At 44.2% G+C, this 25,898-nt stretch overlaps 1 protein-coding gene across 1 annotated transcript in view; it reads left to right on the top strand.

Moving 5' to 3' along the window:
* Positions 1-2,466: 2,466 nt before the first annotated feature.
* Positions 2,467-25,898, top strand: part of SLC35F1 (solute carrier family 35 member F1) — a 384,161-nt gene continuing 360,729 nt past the window's right edge. Inside the window, exon 1 of the mRNA XM_058566387.1 lies at positions 2,467-3,114. Within this exon, the coding sequence (XP_058422370.1) occupies positions 2,942-3,114 (173 nt within the window). The 5' untranslated portion in view covers positions 2,467-2,941. The remainder of the gene's footprint in view (positions 3,115-25,898) is intronic.

The following is a 25,898-nucleotide window of genomic DNA, read 5'->3' as shown; positions in this document are numbered from 1 at the left end:
ACTCCAGTGATGTAACTGTAAGAGTGGAATGGAAATTTTTCAGTAGTGTTGTGCCACTAACCAAGACTGGTCATGGAGAGGTAAACTGAGCAGTAAGTGTGATGCTGGAATCCACATGCCACCACTGAAAAACCACATACAGGGCCTGGCCTGGTGGTGCAGTGGTTGGGTTTGTGCGCTCCGCTTTGGTGGCCCGGGGTTCGCAGGTTTGGATCTGCGAACATATGCAGCGCTTATCAAGCCATGCTGTGGCAGACGTCTCACATATAAAATAGAGGAAGATGGGCATGGATGTTAGCCCAGGGCCAATCTTCCTCAGTGAAAAAGAGAAGGATTGGCAACAGATCCTAGCTCAGGGCTAATCTTCCTCACAAAAAGAAAAAAAAGAAACCACATACAGATCCCCAACCTATTGCCTTCATCCCTTTTCCTTTCATTCAGAGCGATGGACGACAGATTTTGCAGCCAACAAGGCAGCAGGAAAAAGGGAAACAGGCCTTCCCCACATCTTTCTGTTTAATTCCATGGCAGACACACCACTATGACACTTGCAATTTTAACACCTGTTTCCCTCTCTCTCAAATGCCATTTAGCTACTTTTTAGGAGATGAGCCTGGAGCACAGAATTGGAGCGTAAGAAGGGACCGATGCTGTACCTCCTTTACAACAAGGGAGAATAAAAATGTAAGGCTTGAGACTGCTTCTAGGTCTTTTCCTAACTGCGGCATTGAAATTTTACCTCTCTCATCTTGTTCCTCTCCCTTCTTGGTTTTCTCCCTTTCTGACTCAGTGGAGATTTAGATCATTTGGATTCAGTAGTCCCTCTAGAGAGATGACCAGACGCAAATGCAGACATTGAAGTGCAGACACAGCACCGAACAGGGACGTGCCAAAAACATTCAAAGGGAAGCAAGCCAAATGTGAAGGAAGAGGGCACTGAAGCAACCAGTCATTCCAGGCAGGCACCTGAAATGACCATAAATGTTGTTTGACTAGAGAGACTCTTACCATGATTTGCTGCCAGGTTCAGGGGAAGTGCAGGAAAGGTTGTTGAGAAAGAATGAGACAGCGTGTTAATTACAAAAAGAAAAACGTTCTAATTTGGATGAATTTTTGTAGAAAAAGACCTCAGGGATATTTAAGGTGGTAACTGGGTTTGACATAAATTGAAATGTAGATTGGAGAGATTTTTTGGTTAGCTGCTTTCTCAAATTTTTGATGATTAAACAAAAGGGCTCCCAATATTGTTAAAAGGATGGGAACTTCTTAACCAATGAATCTCATTTTCTTTTTATCTTTCCCTCTCTCTTTCCCCTCTGTTAATCAAACACAGTCCATTCCTTTCTTGAATATTATTTTCTCCCCAACTCTACTCTCTGTGGCAAATCCTATCAGCAGTATTTTTTATTTTCCGGTTTTCAGTGCATTTGGATTCAGTGGTGGTATTAGCATGCCTTTCTGTAAATATACTTACCTATTAAACATATTCAGGGCAAATAATTCCACATACTGCACTGAAATGGAAAATTAAAAAAAAAAATGCGTATCATTTCTCACTGTAGGATCCCTATCCTGGCAATCTAGATAAAGGAAAATGTGAAAAAAATCTCTCTCTTAAGAGTCAGTTGCTAACTGAGATCTGGATCAATAGGTATAAGAGATGCCTGGGACAGAGAATCAGTTTCCTTTGTTAGGAATACCGTCTTGTTCAGATCTAAGATTTCTGTGCCCGATGCACGGGTGTTTTCCTTTTCAGGAGTGGGGATCTCTGGTCAGAACACCACTAAAGGGGCCCCGTCAGGGCCCCCTGCTGGGTGGTTTCCCTCATTTAACTCTTACAACACCACGGAGAGAAAGACACGGGTAGCCCCGCTGCGCAGGGAAGAATGTGCCTCAGAATTTAGGTAAATTGCTTAGGGTCTCTCTGCTAATAAGTTTCAGAGGCACGATTGGAATTCAAATCTGCCTACGTGCCTTTCACAGCGCTACAAAACGGAGAGGTTGAGTTGGTCTGATACGCTTTTTCCAGTTCCCAGAATGAATTCTTTGTGGGAAGTTGTTTCTCCTTCAATTTCCTTGAGGCCCAACATGGTGAGTGTAGGTATAATATTCAGGATCCTCGAGTTTGGGTTTTTAATTGGGGCCGGCACCTGTCTCAGCGTCCTGTCGCTGTCCCGGGAACGTGGTGCTAGATTCCACGGCGTCTCGGCGGGGATGGGGAGTCCCCGCCAACTAAAGAGGGAGGAACTGTCCGCAGCCCCAGACGAAACAAATAAATAAATAAAACAAAACAATCAGCACAAGCCAGCCGGTGGGCCTCCGGTGGATGGAGGAGAGGAGGGTCGCGGGCAATGAGGCACCTCGAGAGCGCCCTCTGGCGAGAGCAGAGCGCGCGTGTCCCTCGCCCCGGCCCCCCCTCGCCGCCGCGGCGCCCCCGCTCGGCTCTCCGGTTCACTCTCGGTCTCTCACTCCGAGAGACACAGACGGCAGCTCTCCCAGCGAGCGGGGGACAGGCGGAGGCGGCGCTAGCACTCGCCCCGAGAAGACCTGGGCACCGGGAGAGAAGGCGAAGCCCGGAGCCCCATCCCCTCTCTCAGTGGGGGTACCTTGAACCGCCGGGCAGCTCCGCGTCCCCGCGCGACACCCTTCGCGGCCACTTCGCGGGGCGTGCCAGGACTTGGGGACGCGGCTCGGGAAGAGCCAGGGCGGGCGGCGGCGGCGCGAGGGTGCGCGCACTGGGACTGGAGCGGAGTGAGTGGCGGGCTGGGCGGCGGCGGCGGCCGTAGCCGCGGGTGCCTCCCCGCTTCGCCGCTTCGCAGGCAGCGCCGCCTCCCCGGGCCGCGGCCCCCCGGCCGGGTCCTCTGCGCGTTCCCGGCCCGGAGCCGGCGCACCATGCGCCCGGCTGCGTTCTGATCGCCGCCGCGCCGCCGCCTCCGCCGCGATGATCCCGCCTGAGCCGCCGCAGCAGCAGCTGCAGCCCCCGCCGCCAGCCCCGCCGAACCATGTGGTGACCACCATCGAGAACCTGCCGGCCGAGGGTAGCGGCGGCGGCGGCAGCCTGTCCGCCTCCTCCCGGGCAGGCGTGCGCCAGAGGATCCGCAAAGTGCTGAACAGGTGAGCGGCGGCGGGGGCGCGGGGCACGGGATGCGGGCGCCCGGCCCGGGGTCCCCTCGGTCCCCTCGGCTGCCCGGAGGCCCTTTGGGACAGAGTCGCAGCTGGGGAGACTGAGCCGCCCCGCGCTGGCGGAGAGGCCGCGCAGCTTTGTCCCGGAGCGGGGAGCCCTGGGGCGCCCGGGCTGCCGGCTGGTCCGAGGCGGGAGTTCGGGGAGAGGCGAGGTTTGCCCGCCCGGCTGCCGTGGGTCCGCACTCCCACTCTGGCACACGCGTGGAGCCTCACTTCCCCTTCCCACTTGTACCCCAGCTTGCCGCTCAGGGGCCAGGGGGGACCCGGGGGTGGCCAGGGCGGAGGCGGGAAGGCGCGGGGCTGCGGAGATGGCGTGCAAGTCGCCGGCCTCGCGCTGTCGCGCGCCCCGCCCGGATGTCTCCGAACCCCCTGATGGGGTCGCGGTGACCGCCCCAGCGGGCGGACGGGGGACCCGCTTCTCCTGCCTAACGCTCCAGTCGTCGCTCTGACTCTTCCTGGCTGGGAGCAGGAAAGGAGCGTAGAGGCCTGGACCAGACCCACGCAAAGTGCAAAAATGTTGCAGGAAGGGGCGCCCGGTTATTCCAGAGCGGGCTAAAGCCAGAGGAGGCGAACGCCTCCAGTGCTGGAATCTGCGCAGTGGATGGATCAAGGGCGAGACGTTTTAGGATGAGAACTCGGGTTGACGTGAAGATGCCCCCCCCCCGCACTCCCACTCCCCTCCCCGGCGCCCCTGACTTGAATGTGATGTGAAAGGGACTAAACTTAAGTAACTTGAAATGGTTGAAGAGCTGACACTTAAAAATCGCATAGGGAATTGGTTTTGTGTGTTTTTATTTGGGTGTATGTGTGCTTTTCAGTGCATCTGTAGGGGTAACTCTTAAGGTCACTCTGTTCATACAGGTTTCTGTGTGGTACTGTTTTGGGGTAGCCGAGATTCCCCAAGGAATTCACATCGCGCTCTCTGGAGCTTAAAGCTCTAGTGGGAGCACAAAATATGTACAGAAATAGAAGCTTGAAAAATCTCCTCATTTAGGAGTATGGTTTAATTTAGTTAAATCAAATCCCAAACCATTCAAGAGTCCCTCGTGAAGACTTCATGTGTATATTAGCTTATTTGTGGGTACTTCTGTATGTTTCCATTTATGATCAAACGACAAGAAATTCACTCCAAAGTGAGATATGAGTTGGTTAAAAAAAAAAAAAAGTCAAGCCTTTACTTTCCTCTGATTTGTAGCTTGGAATAACACCTGAAATATTACATTTAAAAGATAATGAGCAGAATAAATCAAGAAGATGCTGGCTGAGTACATATTATGTGGATTTCCTATTCTTTATGAATACCTATGGTTTTTTGAACTGTAAATGCCTTGACTCTGGTTCTTTAAATTTTTAAGCAGAATGTTAATTATTAATTTTCCTCATCAAACTGGAAACAACTGGTGCAGTAGTTCATTTATCTTTGCTTGATTACAGATTATTATCGATTCTGTGCAGGTTATTTCTTGATATATAATATGAATCTTAGAGTCTGGAATAACAAGATCATTTGAGGTAAGAGTGAGGGGACTTGGGTTGTCATCATTCCTCTGCCACTAACTAGTCATGTGGCTTGGGGCAGAGCCATTCGTCTCCTTGGGACTCTGTTTCTTCATTTGTAAAATGTGTTTTATGATACTTGTCTTATCACTCTTATCATGGTTTTGAGAATTAGATAATACTGAAGAAAACATTTGGGAAGGTATAAAGTTCTACATAAATTCATTTATTCAACTGATTTCTGTTGCCTAAGGTGCGTCTGTGAGTGCATCATAAGAAAATTAAGTGAAGCCATGGTACATCCTGGGTAGAACTTTGTGTTTTACTAAGCCTCCAGTGATCTGTGACATGAGTTGTACTATTCCTAATTTATCAAGGAGGATCTTAGACTGAAAGATTGGGTCAATGACATTTCATCCAGGTACATCTGTAAATGGAATCCTGGGGTTATAGCATTTAGACTTCAACTAAAACATTTATTTGTCTTTCAAAGTTCTTCAGAATTTTCAATGTAATATTTTGTATTAAGTGGTTTTTCCTTATCCTTAAAAGATAAGAAGAAAATACATCTTTTGAGAAAAAGTACCTTTGGTAAGGTGACTGAGAAAAATCAGAATAAATGTGAAAATCTCGATGGAATAATTTGTTTGCATGCTGATGGGCTTGGCTTTGGGCCATGATTATGTCAACAAGAGACAGTGTTAATAGTGGCTTCTGAGTGACTGGGCTCTAAGTAAAAGCAAGAGTAGGTGGGGAGTGGCGTTTTGGAGATCTTGCGCCTTTGGTTGGGGGTGGCTCCCCTCACCTTTGAACCCTCCAGGTGTGTTGCACTAGTCAGTGTTGCTCTAAGGCAGGCCCACAGGGGCCTAATCATGAGCATCTTTGTTTATTTTCCAAAAGCTTAAGATCACTTTTTCCTCCCTTTCCTCTTCCTCTGTCCTTAATACTTCTGTTCCCTTCACCTGCATTGCCCTATCAACTCATTGTCTCTGGGTTCAGCTGTTTCCTTTCATCTATCCTGGCATGCAGCAACTCAGCTTCTAGCAGAAAGTGAAGTTGCAAATCTGGAAGTTCAGAGCCAATAGAAAAAATTTCCCTCCAACTCTTGGCATGCAGATATACAGTTGGCAGCGTTCCATGGCTGTGAGCTGGCCAGTAGCATCTCTTCAGTGACGGAATGGGGCATTGCGCCACTGTTAGTTGGCTCTCAACATCCCGTCAGGCTAAAGGGCAGTGCTGGGAGACTGAGGATGGTGCAAAGGGATGAGGAGTGTTAGCCTGTGAGCAACGCAAGCCTGGTGAACCGCCTGCCACTGCTCACAGGCTATAACAATAGCTACCTGCCAACCCAGAGGAAGAAATGCAAACACATATGCTATCTATATCCCGTCTACCTAGGGATAGGTAAAGAGAGAAGTACTGATTAATAATTAACTGGAGGTACTTACTCTCAAGGAGCTTAGAATGAAAATGTAGTGTTACCTTAATGAAATCTGCCTTACGTTATCCTGCATCATTTTATTTCCTCAGTATAGCTCCATATCCATTCTCTTTTCTTTAAAGGCTTCTAGAGATGGATTGCTGCATTTTGTCCACGACAGTTTGGGCATCCCACTGATTGACTGCTCACTTTCTGTAAAGCAATTAGTTTAGAATATAATAATATCCAAGACTTTGGTATAAGAGGAGATGCTAGATATTTTTCTTTTTAACCAGTTAATGGGATGTGTTATATTCTTTCCCCCTGTCCTATTCAAAATTGTTTTGGCAGTGCAATGCAAGAAATACAAGATGATTTAAATGCTGGAATAATTGTTACTTCTTTAATTCCCAAAGATTTAGAAGAATGTATTGGTTCAAACAAGGAAAAAGTTATGGTGAACTCTTCTTCACTATTTCCTAGCATGGAATAGTATTTATTGCCCTGCCACGGGCAAGCAAGATATGACAAAAGAGAAAATATGTCAAGAGCAAAAGTTGATGACCCTCTCACAGAAACTGTTGATATTTATAGATTTCTTAGGAACATACAGGAGTAGGTACTGATCTGTATAGTATCTGAAAACTTTCCCCTCTAAAATGATTACTTAATGAAATGTTTGTGAAAAACAAGTGATAGCTTGTTTTGTGTTTTGCATGTGTGTGGTTTTATATATCTTTTCCCACTTGAATTTTATTTTCAGATCTTAACAAAAATTACCATGTGTTTCTAGTTTTGACACACTTTCTTCCCAATAAGAGATGCATTGGGTTGTCTCAAGCTGTAAAGGGTCTCTTTTTGAGTCTTGCAGTGGGGATGTTTAATCATTAGAATGGAACCCACTAGTGTGACCCTGGGTTGGATTGATTTGATTTGGAACTAACTGATTTCCAACTTATATTTAGATTTATTTTACTAATTTTCAAATTTCTGAAACTTTTCTGAATTGAAAACCAAGAAGCATTAAAGAGGATATGTAGGAGAGTTGGTAGCAAGCCTACGTAAAATCAATGTCCACGTGGGAGGTTACTGTATAAGCTGGGACAATATGTGTATATAGCTTTTCTGAGTCATTAAATAAGGTGAACTAAACACGGTGAGCCAACAGAATGGCTGCCAAGGAACAGGGTTATGCTTGAGCCAAGTATTAGGTACAGTTGATGAAGGCATGTACTATAATTTAGATGATCCTTTTTTATTAAGTGGGAATGCTTTTGTTAAAAAATTGACAGTGAGGCTCTTCCTCAAGCTGCTCCTTCTAACAGATGTCAAAATGAAAGGGAAAGACCAACTATTAATGGGATAATTGATACAAAATATTCCAAATGGAACCAGGTGGTGTGATTAAAAACAGACATTTCTAAGATCAGTAGTAAACAAAGGATGTCTGAAGGATGCATTTGTTTTTAACTAAAGGACAAAATTTTAAAAATAAGAGATCATCCAGTATACTTATTTTTATGCACAGGGCTTGGAGAAATGAATGTTCATTTAAAAGAATATTTGGTTTACCTCGCATAAAGATGATGCATTCCCAAGTAATTAATGTGTAAGAAAATCGATATATCTTCATGTAATTTTTCTTTGACCTTTTACTATCTCAAGATTCTTCAGTGCCTCAGGGTCATAGTGACGTCTATTTTTACTGTACACTGCTATAGATGTAGATGATATAGGAAATTGAATTGGCTGCCCATACAGTTCTAAAATTACTTAATGCAAGAGCTGATTTATTATTTAATTGCCATTTCTCATAAAAGTAGAATGCAGAATGTGAAAGCACCACCACCAGGTTTTAGTTTAGCTTTCTCATTCATTTAAGTTCAGGCCAATGAGCATTTACTGTACATTGTTCAAACACATTAATTCTTGACTATGTTTCTAAAAAAATATACTTAGGAAGTCAAAGGCCAATAGAGACATGGAAAAATACCCTATAAATTTCTGGCATATTTCTTGACTGTGGCATAAACATATACAAGTACACATTCATTTTTTCTTTTTTTTGGTGAGGAAGATTAGCCCTGAGCTAACATCCATTGCCAATCTTCCTCTTTTTGCTGAGGAAGATTGGCCCTGGGCTAACATCCATACCCATCCTCCTCTACTTTATATGTGGGACGCCTGCCACAGCATGGCTTGATAAACAGTGTGTAGGTCTGTGCCAGGGATCCGAACCTGGGAACCCCGGGCCATCGAAGTGGAGTACATGAACTTAACCACTCTGCCACTGGGCCGGCCCCTCATTTATTCTTTTTTTTTAATGATCAAAATCACATAACATAAAATTTACTGCCTTTTAAGTGTGCAATATAGCAGTGTCAACTGCATGCACATTGTTATGCAACAGATCTCTAGAATGTTTTCATCTTGCAAAACCGAAACTCTGGATCCATTGAACAACAACTCCTCTTTTCCCCTTACCCGCTGACCTAGGCAACCACCATTCTACTTTCTGTTTCTAAGAGTTTGACTATGTTAGATACCTAGTATAAACAGAATCATGCAGTGTTTGTCTTTTTGCGACTGCCTTATTTCACTTAACATAATGTCCTCAAGGTTCACCCACATTGTCACAAATGGCAGAATTTCCTTCTTTTTAAAGGCTAAATAATATTCCATTATATATATGTATACCACATTTTCTTTATCCATTCATCTGTTGATGGACATTTAGGTTGCTTTCATCCTTCGCTGTTGTGAATAAAGCTGCAGTGAACATGAATCTGCAAATATCTCTTCAAGATCCTGTTTTCAATTTCTTGGGATATATACCCAGAAGTGGAATTGGTGGATCATATGGTGATTCTATTTTTAATTTTTTGAGGAACCTCCATACTGTTTTTCATAGCAGTGGCACCATTTTACATTCTCACCAACAGTTGGTGGAAGAACTGGATGCTTTATTATATAATTTGATACAACCCAATGAGAGTGTTTGAGCTAAAATTATCATTTAGACAGTGGCTGAACTTCTTAAATTTTACATTATAAAACATACGTTTTATATTATAAAATTTTACAGCATATGTTATTTTCATAATAGCTAAAGTTGTTATTGTCATCCTTTTATAGATAGAGAAACCAATTTTTGTGGTCACACAGCTAAGTACTTTTATAACACTACAGAGGAAGGAGAGACCACGCCGCGCTGGAGACAGGGCTGGAAGGTTCAGGGATGGCATTTGCCCTCGGCCTTGAAAGATGGTGTCTTAGCTCGGGCTTCTCTAACAAAATGCCGTAGACTGGGTGGCTTAAATAGCAGACATTTATTTTTCACAGTTCTGGAGGCTGGGAAGTCCGAGATCAGAGTGCCAGCAGATTTGGTGTCTGTTGAGGGCCTTCTTGACTTACAGACAGCCGTCTTCTCCTATCCACACGTGGTGGAGAGAGAGGGAGCTCTCCTGTCTCTTCTTATAAGGATACTAATTCCATCATGGGGCCTCCTTCCTCATGACCTCATCTAAACCTGATTACCTCCCGAAGGTCCCACGTCCAAATTCCATCACCTGGGGGATTAGATCTTCAACACATGAATTTTGGGGGGCATAAGTATTCAGTTCATAGCAGATGGGTAGGATAGGAACATGCACGAGAAGAAGGATGAGAGAAAGGACGAACCAAATATGAGGTAAGAGATTGGAAGAGGATTAAGTGTCCAGCTTGACAATACTATGTGTAGGTATAAAAGACAGTAGTGTGAAGTAAGGCTAGAATTGTGGGATGGAGTCAGACAAGGGAAAGCCTTAGATTCTCCAATAAGGAGTTCGACTTCATTCTGTGGGTTATTATTATTGCAGGTTATTGAGTAGAGGAAGGACATGACCAGAGATGTGCCTGAACATGATATTCTGGGCAAAATCTGTAGGACAGATGGAGAGGAGAGGGACTGGGGCTTGGGGCATCAGTTAGGGGACTACTATAGCCATTTAGGGGAGAGGAGACAGGAGTCTAAATTGGGTGGAGGCAGCCAGAATGGAGAGGGAAGTCGTGTGAATCTGGACCAGAGTCAGGGAAAGGAAAATTAGATTAGATTATTTTGGGAAGGTACCCAACAGTGCCTGCAATATAGTGGGTGTTTAATACTTGTTTGTTGAAAGGTTATTTAGAAGTTGCTACAAGGAAGGGACCTGCTCACCAGGACAGAAGAGATCTCGGGTGGTGCTAAATACAGGCAGCCAGGAGGAGAGCAGCCAGTCGCTCAGTGTGGTCCATGGACCTGTGCTGATCCACAAACTGTGATAAGAACAGAAATCGAGAGTAAACATTTACAAATATCCATAGCAATTTGACAGAGTACTTTTATGTCTTTTCTTCTAATATTAAAAAGTGGGTCATGTATTTTAGTAAGTTTTTGTTTTTTGCCATTTTATTTTTCTAGTAGTTGATTTTTTAAATTGTATTTTACAAAAGTATTGTTTGCAATGAATTGAAAAAGACAATTCATATTTTACAGCAGATAGTTTGAGAAGCACTGGTCCCAGCCCGATATCCAAGAGGGAGCAACAGTGAGTCTGCATTCTGGAAGCACATCTAATCATGGAGTAGGGGGTGTTTATAGTGGTAGCGTCAGGCTGGTGCCAGTCATGGCCCTGGAAATCTGTACATTCCAGCTGGTAATGTGGAGGCAGCAGGTTAGGCTTGACAATGGCTACATTAAGTATCAAGGACTCAACCTGACAGCCTGGGTTGGAGCTCCCACCTTAAAGGGGTCCCCTGGAGTGTTAGGCAGAGAAACTATTTAGAAGTGAGTAGGGGTACAGCTCAACACCCCAATCCTCTAGAATGGGCTATAAGTGTAAAGTGCTACCTTTCAGGGATCACAAAATTAAAGAGAGCAGATTCTAGGTCTGAGTGAGAAGAAGAGGGTCAGGGTTTCATGGGGGCTCAGCATGAAAGGTGGGACCACTGGTATAGCTTCATTTCAAGCTCTGAGGAGCATAGACTAGGAGCTATTCAGCCATTTGACAGATAATTACTGAGCTGGGTCAGAGGCACCACTATCTAGATATTGGGGATACTGCAGGAACACGACATAAGGACCTACACTCTCATGGAGACTACATTCTAGTTGGGGGCAAGCAATAAACAAATACGTAAGAAAGATATTCAGTGGTGCTAAATACTATGCAGAGAATTAAAGTGGAGTGATGTGACAGAGAGGTAATGGGTGGTACTTTACCTTGAGTGGTCAGAAGAGACTTCTCTCTGGTGACATTGAAGCTAAAATCGGAGTGACCAGAGGGAACTGGCCACTTGAGAGTCAGAAGGAAGTGCATTCCAGGCAGAGATGTTAAGATGAGACAAGCAGGCGTAATGAACTGAAAGAAAGGGAGGCTGGAGTGCAAGGAGGGGAGAGTCGGAGGCTGGAAGATCATAGAGGGAGGCAGACATGAGATCTTTTAGGGCTTCCTGGGCCAGGAGAGGAGCTTGGGTTTTATTCTAAGTGGGATGGGGAGCAATGGGAAGATTTTAAGCAAAGAAGTAATCTGGTTAGTGTTTTGGAAAGACCACCCTGGCTGTTGTTGGAGAATGGATTGCAGGAGAGGTAAGTGGCTACTGGAGGAAAGAGATGTTGGAGGCTTGGACTGGAGGTAGCAGTGGAGGTAAAGAGAAAACGATTGTGTTTTGGAGTCATTTGCTTTGGGAGATGGAGTCCTTGGGACTGGATGAGTGATTTGATGAGGCTGCTGAGGGAAAAGAATAAAGGAAAATGCCAATTTGCAGGGCTTGAGAAATTGGGTGATGGTGCTATCGGGAAATACAGGGAGAGGAGCATGTTTGTGGGTAGAAAGTCAAGAGTTTACTCCTGGCAAGTTCAGTTAGAGATGTCTACTGGAAATGTCCCATGACAGCTGAGTATGGGATCTGGGGAAATCACGGGCTAGGGATTTGGATTGGGGAGTCGTTGGGGTGGTCCTAGATGAGATCTTCTGGAGACAGTGTGTAGACAGAGGAGAGGAAGGGTCTCAAGGTCAGTCTGGGGAGCACGCCAACTTCCGAGTCAGAGAGAGGAGGAGGACCCACAAAGGAATTGGAGAAGGAGGGGTCTGAAGCAGGAGGGAGAAGAGGAGAGTGTGGTGTTCAGAAGCCAAGGGAAGGAAGTGTTTCAAGAGAGAGGAAATAAGCAGTCCACTGTGCTGAGAGTAACTGAGGAAAGGGCAGAGAAATGATCAGTGGCTCAGCAACATAGAGACCTGGGGGCCGTGACAAGCACAGGTTCAGAGGGGTGGTGCAGATGGAGGCCCAGATGGAATGGTTTGGGGAGGGAATGAGGTGGGGAGTGCAAAAGGTAACTTTTAAGAAGTTTTGCCTTAACCAGTAGCAGAGTAAAGGGAGAGTCTTTTAATAGAGGAGATAACACAAAAGGTCTGTGTGCTGATGGGAATGATTTAGTGGAGAGGGGAAAACTGCATATGCAGGAAGGAATGGGATAAAGGAGGGAGGGAAGCCTTGAGAAGGTTAGGATGGTGGATCCAAAGCACAGAGGGATGGGTAGGCCTTTGAGAGGATCCAGGACGCTCTCTGTAGTACAGGAGGGGAGGCAGAGAGTGTGGGCATAAATGAAAGTAATCTGGTAGATTTGGTGGTGGGAAGAAAAGGCATTTCCTGGGTGGTGGCTTCTCTTTCTCCGTGAACTCTGAGGCAAGGATATCAATTGAGGATGAAGGTGCTAGGTGGTGGGTCAGGGGTGTAGGATGTTTGTAAGGAGAGAAGTGGGAAATAGTCATTTTGAAGAATCAGAAAGGAGGTATACTAAAGAAGTACAGTAGGATTTAAGGGCAGTGCGGTGCGCTTATTTTTTTTTGTTTTTTTTGTGAGGAAGCTCAGCGCTGAGCTAACATCCGTGCTAATCCTCCTCTTTTTGCTGAGGAAGACCAGTTCTGAGCTAACATCTATTGCCAATCCTTCTCCTTTTTTTTTTCCCCCCAAAGCCCCAGTAGATAGTTGTATGTCATAGTTGCACATCCTTCTAGTTGCTGTATGTGGAACGCGGCCTCAGCATGGCCGGAGAAGTGGTGCGTCCGTGCACGCCAGGGATCCGAACCCGGGCCGCCAGTAGCGGAGCGCGCGCACTTAACCGCTAAGCCACAGGGCCAGCCGGGTGCGCTTATTTGACATTTGTGGTGGGGATGAGGTGGAGGGTGTGATGGGCAGAAAGAAGCCGCTGCTATAAGAGTCTCCTGTGGAAAGGGTTAGCTCAGAAACAGATCTGGGCCCAACTGCTGGCAGGCAGGAGCCATCAGTGAATTCAGCCAGGAAGAAGCGAGGATATTGGTCCCCTGCATAGTGGAGGGAGCTCAGTAGGACTTTGGTCCTGATTATATTTGGGAATGGGGTGTGAGAGAGAGCAGAGAGAATGAAAAGTCACTCAGAAATTCTGTGTCTGGGCCACCGGAGTGATAGTGGCCCCTTTAGAGTGTGATATGTTCTGTCTCAGGCAATTGACTTAACTTTTGGGGGCCTCAATCTTCCTGTTTGTAAACGGTTAAAATAATCCTAGCCCTTCATTTCCCACTGCATTTGGGGGGTTTTTAAATGAAATAACATCTGGGAGAGGGCTTGGGAAGATGCCAGGCACTATGCAATTGTTATCCTGGTCACAAAATTAAAACAAGAGCGCGGGTTTTCCGGCTTTGCGCTGTGCTCAGGTTGTGATAAATGCCGATTGGCCCCCTCAGCTCCCAGCCCATGGGATGCAGGCACTGCTCCGGGCCCATCGTCTTTCTCATGAGCGTTGTCAGACAGTCTGAAGTGAAACCCGCCCATATATGAACAAGGCACAAGTCTATTTACTTCAATGTGTTCCTTGTTTTGAAAGCTTGGTATATTTAAAGGTTTTTGGTTTTGTTTTAAGAAAGCCTCTTCTCAGGAAGACTAATTAGGCAGAAGGCGTTTGTCCTGCTGTCTGATTGTGCCTCTCAGAGTGGTGGTGCTTCGACAGTACCTGTGGTTTGAAGAAGAAAGTTTGACAAGCTTCAGGAGAGGGTTAGTGCCTCTTGAACTGGGTAAGTTTCAAAATGAGCATGGGCCTAAAAGGCTCCATAGAGGCCGGCAGTGGGACAGACAGAGCCGCTCCGAGGGAAGGGACAGAGCAGCTTTAATGTGCTAATGAGGGGAAGCCCAGATGCCAGCGGCATCAGAGGAGCTCTTTGTGACGCTGGGTTCCCGGGGATGGCTGGAGTCTCTGTCCCTATCTGGATCCTGCTGCAGGCAGGAGAAACACTGCGCTCTCAGAGGGACCCTTTCCTCCACAGCTAGCCTTACAGACCGCTCTCAACGCTGGTGGGCGGTGAGGGGCTGCGGGAAATCCCAGAGCGGGGTGACTGCTTGAAAACTGGGAGGCTGGGAGCTGGGGTGCGGTGTGCATGGGGAGGACAGAGGATGGGAAGGGGGCGATCTGTCCTGGAGGGTGTGTGTAGTCAGAGAGAGCTGAGCTGGGAAAGACATCCGCAGCTTCATAAAATTAACTTTGTCCCTCCAGTACTGCCAGGTTTGGGGAGTGGCGTTCAAGCCAGACTAAAAGGAGGTGATCTGGCCTTGAAAATAGTGTGAGTCAGTCTCTAGCTAGTTATGGAGTAAGTCTGAAACATCACGAAAACCAACCAAAGAAAGACTACCATCACCCAGTGTGTGCTGGAATGAAATTCACATTCTGGTTATGTCATTCAGTGATTGCTCTAGAATTCCTGGTTGGGGGGAGGTTGGGGTGGGGTGGGGGGTTGGGAGCAACCATGTGGTTGGAAGCAGAGTCAGGAACTCTTCTTGGAGTGGAATTTGCATAACAAGAACACAGTATTTACAAAGATTGTGTGTTTACCTGTACTGACCCCATCTACTGAGGGAGAGATTGGGTGACCAAAGCACCCCCAGCCACCCCTTAATGCTGCCTCTGGATGTCATCATACCATCTAGGGTGGCCACTGCCTCTGGAAATATGAGTTCCCGGATAAGACAGACAAATGAAGATGATCAGTCTGTAGTATCTTGACCTTTTCCTTGTCTCCCACTTTTCCTTTCTGAATCTTTCTAGAAAGATGTAAATATTTAAATGTAATGTGTGTAATATGTTATATATATTATTTTCCAAATAATGTATGTGTATTAGATATTATTTGTAATGAATCTTTGTGTATCCATTTATCTATGTCTCTTTCTGTCCTGCTCTGTTTCTCTCTGACACACACACACACACACACACACACACACACACACACACAGACTGATAGGTAGAGCATAGTTTTCCATGTGAAATAATTTGTCTTCCTTGTTTAAAGACATTCCTCAAATTTCCTTACCATGCTTATTTTGGCTCAGAGTTGGTTCAAGAAGAGTGCTTTATTTTTAATGTGTTTTATTTTTATTTGAATAAAACACATTGAATTGGTATCACCTCAGAAAACAAAAATATTCAGTGTGGAATTACCTATGAGCTAGCTATATCTGAAGGTGTGAATGCACCTATAGAACCACCACCCCATAAGGATACCCCCCACTTCCCTGAGCCATAAATGGTTTCATTACAACGCTGCAGCTCTGGGTGATAATGAGTCAGGTGACTTGACTTTAAAAATTTACCCTCTTTTACCAACTCTGATTCTAATTGTTTGTGTGATTTTAGTGCTTTTCAGGCAAAATTCTTCTTTATTATTATTTTTTTAAATTCCTCTTTTTCTTGATGCTTCCTACTTATTTCCTGTCCCTAATGGGATACACGTATTTTGCATTGACCTTCCCTAGTGAAAGCCGGGCGCTCTCAGCCTAAGGAAGTATAGGCAATAAAGTGCTTGCACTGGATATAGAAAATTGGTCATTTGCAACTCTAATGCTGATAAATGGATTCATTTGTGTCCAATGCAAAGCGACCATAATTATTACCTCCTTAGCCACAAAGTTAATTGCAACCTGAGAGTATGCCTTCGACAATGACGGAAGAAAAGCACTGTTTAAAGCATTTATAGCAATGGGTATCCGATTGCTCATTTGGGATATCAATTTGTCAAAGAAAAAGGCGATTATGAAAAGTATGCAAATGGGAAGGTATGTAAAATGGACTGGTGTTCCGGGACTGCAATTTGTTGGGGTATGAGTTGGTGAATTGAGATACAACAACAAAAAATTTCTTAGCAGAACTGTTGTCTCTCTGTTTTCCTTTGTCACAACTGGAAACGGTTGTTTAGATTTAGGAACCTGACAGTTCTCTCCATTTTTAGTTGCTATTGGAGAAGCAGGTAAAGGAGGCAGAGTCTGCAATGCATTCTTTTGCTAAAAAAGAAATTTCCACAGCCTAGTATACTCTACCACAAACTCTTCCAAATGGTGGTTGGGGAAGATAAGTCATATTCAAGAAACAAAAGAGTTTTAAAGTGAAATACCTCAGGAAATGAAATGCTGGTGGAGAGAGGTGGAGGAAAGCCTTGAAGAGAACTAGCCTTGTATTTCTAATATTCTCTGCTATTTTAACCATTAAAGTAATTGGCTTTATGAGGCATAGACTGTTGATTGCTGACCCTGCTTAGGGAAATGCTAGCAAGTGAACGAAGAAAAAAGTCACAGAAGGCATGTGACATGTTAATGAATCAAAGGTACCTTCATTCTGTGTCAGAATTCCCATTCTGGTGAATTATTCATTTTCTCCGTGGAAATATTTTGAATTTAAGAAATGAATAAAGTAAAGCAATGAATGGCATCATAAAGCCCTGATGCTCAATTTCAAGCTTGCTAGGGAGAGCTGTGAGTGCTGTAGGGTATACTCCAAACTCATAGAGGAGCTCAGTCTATGAGACATTATAACTCTTCATCCAAAACACAAAGGTGCTTATGCGTCTGAAAACCTTCTTGACAGCTGGCCCCCACCCCCCATGTCTGATTAGATGCCCTATTCCATGTGCTGGCTATTTCCTGTCCTTCACGCTCTACATTAATTACTTGTCTGAACTCTCTCAATAGGTTATAGGTCCACGAGGGTGTTCTCTACCCAATGTCTTGCATAGAACCTGGCACAAAGTAAGTGCTCAATAAATATTTGTTGAATGAAGGAGCAAATAATATGCTAGAGGCTCCTTCAAAAGAGAAATTATTTTCAGCAAGTTGATGGTTTTATTTTCTCAAATAATGTACATGATAGTGCCTGGCACAGAGTAGGTACTCAATGAATTTTAGTTTTTGTTGTTTTTTTAATCAATCTATGGAAAGGTAGGAGATTCAGGAAAGTATAGAAGATAATCTGAATGGTGCCAGAGTTAGGAAAACACTGCAGTGCGCTGCGTAAGTCCTACTCACACTTCAAAACTCCACACACATTTCTATCAGCCCTCTTTCCCAGAAGTTTTCAATTTTGTCTGCCAAGAAATTTCCTGTGGGATAATCAGTTGTAGACATGAAAATAGAAGTCACTTAAAACTCATTATAGGCAGCAGAGGATAAGAACAGGGCTAGACTGCCTACTTGAGCATCTGAGTGCTCTGATCTTGGGGACCTCAGTTTCTTACCGGTTCACAGGTTGTCATGAGGACCAAAAGACAATACATATATACAGCACTTAGAACAGCATTTGGCATATAGAAAGTCTACTCAAAGTTGTATTACTATTATTATTATTACAGTCATGCACCACATAATGATGTTTCAGTCAACGATGGACCACATATATGAGGGTGGTCCCATAAGATTAGTACCATATAGCCCAGGTGTGCAGTAGGCTATGCCATCTGGGTTTGTGTAAGTACACTCTATTATGTTCGAACAACGATGAAATCGCCCAGTGACGCACTTCTCAGAACGTATCCCCGTCGTTAAGTGACACATGGCTGTATTATTATTATCACTAGCAGGTAAAACGCCCAGGAAAAAATAGAAAAGGAATCCAGTTGCTGAGAAAACTACATGAAAGTAGAGCCTGTCTGGCTTGTTTAGTGCTTTCTACCCAGTGCCCAGCATGGCCCTTGAACATGATAATGTTGATAATGCTTGTTTAATGAATTAGTGGTATACTTAACGGTGATCTGGGGCAGGAAAGGTGAGAAGTCCTAGCTCAAAGTAAGCAAAGAGAGACATTTCTTATTCCTGTTCGTAAATATTTTCCTAAACAATTTCAACCAGTTAGAAATTAATTTGAGTTAAATTTCTTCTTTAAATAAATCACCCTGGGAAAATTAGACGAGATTAGATTTATATCCTTTGTATGTCTGCTGTAAGGAAAGCATAGTCCTAAGTGTGGTTAGGAAATGCAAACACATGTAAGGTTAGGTCTCTGCTCTCAAGTGTATTTTAATCTAGTTAATCAGTTATTATTTCAGTCAATCAATTAGATTGCTTTCCTCCTAAGAGCTGAAATCAGTCACAGGGAAGGATGGAGCATTGCTTGGAGGTGTCTTTGGAACATGGGACATTGGGCATGAGGGCAGGGCTGGCTGGACTTTTACAGTGGGGAAATTATACCCCTAGAAAGCTGTAAGCATTTGGGGGTAAAGGAGAAGAACACACAGCATGGGAGACCACCAGGGATCAACTTTGCTGTCTTTGAAGTATGTCCAGGACTCTCCGCCTGTGGGATCAGGCGTCACTTCACCAGGAGATTTTCAGAGGCACACTGGTCAATAAATATTTGAGAATGTGTCTGTGTGACAGCTATGAGAATTTTGACAAGTCATTTGAAATATGTGGTGACTAAATCCCTGTCCAGCTCTTATAGTATATGATTATCCACGACAATAAAGCCCAAAGACCTTCTGACAAATCAAATGAAGTTTATTTCTAAAGCATATGTGTAGTCTTTCTTCTTCATGTGCTGGTATCTGAGAATAAAATGACATCTCAGCTGTTTCAGCAGTGGTTCCTGTGTTCTTGTGTCCTGGGGGCAAGCAGCCCATACAGAGAGTTTAGAAGTTAAAGATCCTGTGTGCTAGACTAGAGTTGCAACCAGGGAGTTATTAGATACCTCAATGTATTTAGATAAACCCTGCAAAGATGGACTCAGGATAGCTTGACAAGTCATCTACACTGGAATGGAATGGACGATGGCATACCTATTTTTTTCTAAAAGCTAGTTGGCTTTTAAATGCCTGTCCCAGAACACACAAATGGGACACCTGGAGGAGCAGGACGGTACCAGAGGGTTGCTAACTGTGACAGCCTTTCTTTTCCTCTCTCCAGCCTTTGTTGCAACACTAAGGCAGGATGTTTTATCCCATGTGGAGTGATGGAAACTTCTGCTTTATGATATTATCGAGGCTCTGCCTACATAAAAAAGAGTAATGAAGTCATTTGGCTTACATTCTTGATATCATTTGTATTGCCTCCATGCAAGGTTGAGTGAAGCAGTTTCTATAGCTGCTCGAAGCAATAAGCCTGTAAATGTTAAGTGCTGACTCAACATAAGCATGTCTGCAGAAGATGATTAACTTGAAGAGAAGCTAGCGTCAGCAAGAAGAAATACAACCACACATTCAAAAGGAGTATGGAGTACTATTTACATGTGACATCTTCAGGAGTCATTGCAAATAGAAAGAGAAATATATAATAGGGTTAGATGGAAGTAAGTGTACTCTTTCTCTTGTATCCTCGGCATTGGAGGTTTTGTCCTCCATAGACTCTTGTTGGTTCTCTCACTAGTGCATCCATTTTGCCCCGGATGGCTCTTATAAGCCAATTAGTTCTTGGCATTCTTCTGGACTCTAGAGCCTGCCGATTGTTGTTGGTCTTGGGGCAGACACAGGTCCCAGGTTGGCCCAACCAGACTGAAGGGAAGGACTTAACATTTCATGGTAGGGGAAGAGATTTCTCTTTCTCTGCTGGATTTGATCAAGTAAACAGCCATCTTGCTACTGGCTGTTACTGTCATTTGACCTTGAAGGAAATCAGCCTTGGGATGTCACTGATGCTGAGGACAGCAGAGTGGAGAGAGGGAAAGTACCTGGGTCCTTGAAGATAAATTATTATCTGACTGACTGCAGTGCTACGTGTTTGGAGCTTGCTCTATCGCTGGGCTGTTATTATATGGGATAATAAATATCCTAACAGTTGAGGCCAGGTTGAGTTGGGATTTGTTTTATTTGCAGCTGAGAGCTTCCTTAACTGATATACACATCTCTGTCACTTGCCTTGAAATTGATGACCATCTATGAATACCAGCCAGGGCTTTTTCATCTCTTTCAGTCTGAACACATCTGCCAAGAAGAACAGAGGCCTGTGGTGTGGAGGGTTGGCTTTCCCAGGATGCTGTCGCACAGAAGGTAGAAGGAATGGGCTCTTTTGATGGATGGCATAGATATCCATACCAGTCTGTGGCACCTTTGATAATCCCAGGCTGGTCTGGATTAGACAAATATATTGAGGTGATTGGAGCACTGGGTGATAGGCTCCCTCATCATGTCATCCATTTATTCATTTGTTTAGTAAGCATCTATTCCAAGCCTACTTTGTGCCAGGCTGGTGCTAGGCACTTGATGAATGAAAGATCTCACAGAATATAGTGGAGAACCATGGAGCACCTGATATAATGGATTGGGAAGGCATCTGAGCATGTGACAGCTAAACTGACGCTGGAATATATGGAGGACTTAGGCAGAATAAAGAGAGGAGTGTGTATGTGTGTGTGTGTGCCATAGGGAATGGCATTTTAGGCAGAGGAAATAACACATCAGAAAACTGTGAGTGGGTGAAACCATGGTGCATTCTGGAAAATGAAATCCATTCACATGGCTGCAGCTACGTGTGAGAGGGAGAGAGATGTTAGAGGCTGGAGGAGTAGGTAGGGTCCCGATCATGCAGGCCTTCGGAAATTTGTTAAGCTGTGTGTGCTTTATCTTAAGAGCAGTGAGCAGCATTGGAGACTCTAGGCAGAAGAATAACTTGACCGATTTACATTTACATAAGCTCTGGCTGCCTGCAGTATAAAGAATGAATTTGAGTACAGCAAGACTGGCTGCAAGTAGCCCAGCGAGGAGATGGTTGCAGAGGAGAAATGGAGAGTTCGGATGTACTCTTTTTTTTTTTTTTTTGGTGAGCAAGATCACCCCTGAGCTAACATCCGTGCTAATCCTCCTCTTTTTGCCGAGGAAGACCGGCTCTGAGCTAACATCTATTGCCAATCCTCCTCCTTTTTTTTTCCCCAAAGCCCCGGTAGATAGTTGTATGTCATAGCTGCACATCCTTCTAGTTGCTGTATGTGGGACGCGGCCTCAGCATGGCAGGAGAAGCGGTGCGTCGGTGCGCGTCTGGTTCGGATGTACTCTGAACCTCTCCTTTCTGAAACCACGTGTTTTGATTGTAATTACTACGTAGGGGAAAGGTGAATCCGGTTTGTTGGTGGTCAGGGTTCGATTTTATTTGGTGTGACAACTGCGTGACTTCAGGCAAGTTGCCTAAACTCTCTGAGCTTTAATTTCATAATCTGTGAAATTACAATAAGAACACCTACCTCATAGGGTCATTGAGGAGGATTAAATAAGATAATATATTTATAGCTCTTGGCACCATGCCTGAAACATGTTAGCCATTATAATTATTAATCCTTAGCCTAATAAATGTGTAAGGAAGAGGCACAAGAACGAAGGTAGAGGAAGAGCTTTCTGTCTGAGTTCCTTTGTAGTCTGGGAGTTGAGAGTCACATGAAGATCACAAAGCAAGCATAACTATGATGCTATCATATTTTCTTTGGGAACAGGACTTGTATTTATCATGTACATAACAAATTTCTAATAATTCTTGCTCCTGGAGGGGAGAGAAGTAGAAATCAAGACAAAAAATAATAAATAGAAGGTGTGCTTATTTTTGGCTAAGGAGAAGAGGAGAGAAGGGTGTGGAACTTACAGAGCAGGGGGAGAAGGAGGCTTTGCCCTGGGAGATGGTGGGAGCAAGGGCTTCCAAAAGACCTGCGGCTTCCCTGCAGTGACAACATTCTGCAGAGACACACCCGGAAGCTCTAGATGAAAGCAGGTGTATTTCTTTTAGGGCGGGGGCTTTTGTCTGTTTTTTTTTTTTTTTTAATCATATAGGACAGCTGCCTCTAGTAGATATGGTATTCAACAAATATTTGTTGAATGAATGAATGAATGATGAAGAGATGGATGTGCTTCCACCAAGCTTCAATTCTGGGGTCAGAATTTCTGCCTGAGGCATAGACACATGCTGGGTTGGGTTTTCTCCATTTGCCACCTACAAAGCAGCCTTGTATTTTCCATTGAAGTCATTAGAGAAGCTAATTAGAGAAGCTAATCAATGGCTGATGAACTGATTCATGGAGATAGATTTCTCAAGCCAGAGTTTGAAAGAAAAAATGCATTCTTTCCCTGGGCTGCGTAAGTGGCTATTTTTAGTCAGCAGGTGTTGCAGCCTTTAAGAGGCATTTGGCAGGGTTTCCTTTTACTTCTATTTCATCCCAAATGTGTAACTTTCATCCCTTGCATTCCAGAAACATGCTGCTCTGTGAGTGTTTTCTGAGTAGAAAAGGGGATTATGGGAAAGAATAATCAAGAAAAAATATATGAAGTGCTTAGCACAGAACCTGGCCCCGTAGTGAATGGGCAGTAAATAAGAGAGAAGATAGAAATGCCGTCCACAGAGCGTGGGTGGAGGAACAAGAAGGCAGGTAGATGCTGCTCCTTGCTGAGCATGGATGAAATTTCTCTGCATCACTGGAGATAATACGTTGCTTTCAGCTTCCTCCATCTGAATCAATTCCTGTACCCAGAGCCTTGGCTTATAATTTTCGATGTCAATACTTATTAGATAGGGAAGGGCCAATCAGTTTTCTTTGTGCATTGCTTACAAACAAACAAATCCCCTCCAGATCAATTGGTGAAAACACAGTGACTTAATGCTTTGAAAAGTGGGTCCTTAGGAAAACAGTAGGATGCACAATTCTGAGATGAGATCTGGGCCTCCAGAACAGTTATTTCCTATGATGAATTTCTAATCATACGTTAGAGTTATTTCAAGGATTGATAAAGTGTAAGCCGCAGATATTAGTTTGTTCTACGTTCATTTGTACTACTGTGAGATGCCATACTTAGGTCTTTGATGAAGACAAGCCTGGAGGTTTCTTGCTTCTTGGAGAAGAGCTGCAGAAGTCAATCAAATACAGGCATACCTCAGAGATATTGTGGGTTGGGTTCCAGACCACTGCCACGAAGTGAATATCACAGTACAGTCATGCACCATTTAACAGCAGGGGCACGTACTGAGAAATGTGTCCTTAGCCATTTTTGTCGCTGTGCGGATGTCATAGAGTGTTCTTACACAAACCTAGATGGCATGGCCTACTACACACCTAGGTTATATGATACTAATCTCATGGGACCACTGTCGTATGTGGTCCGTCGTTGACTGAAATGTCGTTATGTGGCTCATGACTGTAAAGCGAGTCACACTAGTTTTTTGGTTTCCCAGTGCGTATAAAAGTTATGTTTACATTATACTTTAGCTTATTAAGTGTGCAATAGCATTATGTCTAAAAAAACAATGTACACACGTTAATTTAAAAATACTTTATTGCTAAAAAATGCTAGCCGTCATCTGAGCCTTCAGTGAGTCGTGATCTTTTTGCTGGTGGAGGGTCTTGTAAAAAACGCAATATTGGCAAATCACAATAAAGCGAAGCACGACAAAATAAAATATGTATGTACACTACTGGCTTGCTTCACCGAGCTGTACATTGTCTGCAGTTATGGATCATGTTCTGACTAGTACTGTGAAGGGGTTGGGGAGCAGCTAGATAAGTCATGATGAGTGTGTCATTCAGGGTTCTCCAGAGAAACAGAACCAATAGGAGGTATATATATAGAGAGATTATAAAATATATTTAATATATAAATATATTTTATAGACTATAAATAAATAAATAAATATATATATAGAGAGAGAGAGAGAGAGAGAGAGATTTATTTGAAGGAATCGGCTCGTGCATTTTGGGGGGCAGGCGACAGGCAAGTCCGGAATCTGTAGGGCAGGTCAACAGGCTGGAAACTCAGGCAGGATTTCTGTTACAAACTTGAGGCAAAATTCTTTCTCCAGGAAACCTCAGTTTTTGTTCTTAAGGTCTTCAACTGATTGAATGAGACCCACCCCCATCGTTAAGGATAGTCTGCTTTACTTAAAGTCAACTATTGTAAATGTCAGTCATATCTATAAATACCCTCATAGCCACACCACACTAGTGTTTGACCAAATAACTGGGCACCATAACCCAGCCAAGCTGACACATAAAATTAACTGTCACATTGGTGGCGATGGTGATGGTGATAGTGACGTTTACAGCCCTCAGATGTCCTGGTGTTACTGTGTATCAGTCCTGGTGCCAAAGCTTTACAGGTATTATCCTGCTTAATCCTCTTAAACCTTCATCTGCATTTTAAAGGTGAAGATACTGAGTCAGAGAGGTTGCTAAGTTGCCCAAAGTCCCACAGGTACTGAGTGGCATTGCTTGGTTCTGAAGCCCATGCTATTAGTAGCATTCTCTACAGCAGATATGAGTTGATATCATTTTGTTTCCTCCCAGTGACAGAAACCTAACTCAAGCTAGGATACAATTTGTTGTCTCATGTCCTTGGGAAGTCTAAGGTGACTAGCTTGAGGCACAGCTAGACCCAGGAGCAAAAAGGATGTTGTCAGTAGTCTGCCTTTTGCTCCATCTCTTGGCCGTACTTATTTCCTCTTAGCTTTGTGCTGTAGACAGGCTCTGTCTGTGAGGAAGGTGGGACTCACATTCTCTGACTCGGCAAGCACAGGTGAAAGGGGCGTGGCTCTTCCACAGCTGTACAGCAATTCCAGAAAATGACTTTGGCCGCACTTGGATTATGTGCTTATTCCTGGTCTAATTCTTAGGTCCGAAACATGCAGCTCTCTGGTTGGTACCACCTGGGTCTTAGGTCTAACTCTGGGTTGGAGGGCGTAGGGGTCCGGGAGGCAGGGTGTGGTGATGGAGAGTCACACCAGAACAGGTGGAAGGAGGGAGGGCCCTGCCACTCTCAGACCTCCCATCACTGGGGAGTTCTCCCACCACGGGAACTCCCCGTGGACACCTCCCCAGTGGATACCTCCTAGGCCTGGACTAGGTATGACAGTTTTACATTTTCCCAGTGGCAGAAGCCATTTTGAAGCCATTTGTGGGGACACTGTTTTTAGTGCCTTAGCCTGTTTGAAAGGAAAGCCAGCCCTAAATTATTTAGAATTTCAATACGGAACTTTTAATTTTTTCCTCTGATTCAAAGCACAGGACCTAGGCAAACTTCTTTTCTAAGCTTTAATGCTAAATTAGCTTCCCAGTGGGTACCTAAACATCAAAGGCTGTCTTAGGGAAGGTAACGGTGCAACCAAATGCTTGTATCACCTCAGCCTTTCTAACTGCAGATCACAGACTACCTTGAAATATGATTGTTTGTATTCCTATCTTATCTTCCTGCAATCTTATCTTCCCTCTTAGGGGGCAGGGTCCAATCTATTTCTTTTCGCGACTCCCTACAGTTCCTGGCACAGATTTCTGTCGCACTGGGCACTCAGTAAGTGCTTTTGAGCAAGTGAATGAATCTGAGTCATTATGCAATAAAATAATCCATTGTGTGCTGCACTCAGAGTTCTCCAGGGTAAATTTTTAAAGGGGCATGGCACAGAACAGGGGCAGCGGGCACTGGTCTGGGTCAGACTTTACCCTGACCCTTTCTAAACCTCCATAAGCTCATCTATCAAATGGAGAGTATAATAGTATCTACCCCACAGAAGTCTTATGAAGATAGATTGT

The sequence above is a fragment of the Diceros bicornis genome, chromosome 23 (assembly GCF_020826845.1).
Source record: "Diceros bicornis minor isolate mBicDic1 chromosome 23, mDicBic1.mat.cur, whole genome shotgun sequence".
NCBI lineage: Eukaryota > Metazoa > Chordata > Mammalia > Perissodactyla > Rhinocerotidae > Diceros > Diceros bicornis.
The sequence above is the reverse complement of the archived record's forward strand: the minus strand, read 5'-3'. Positions and strand labels throughout refer to the sequence as shown.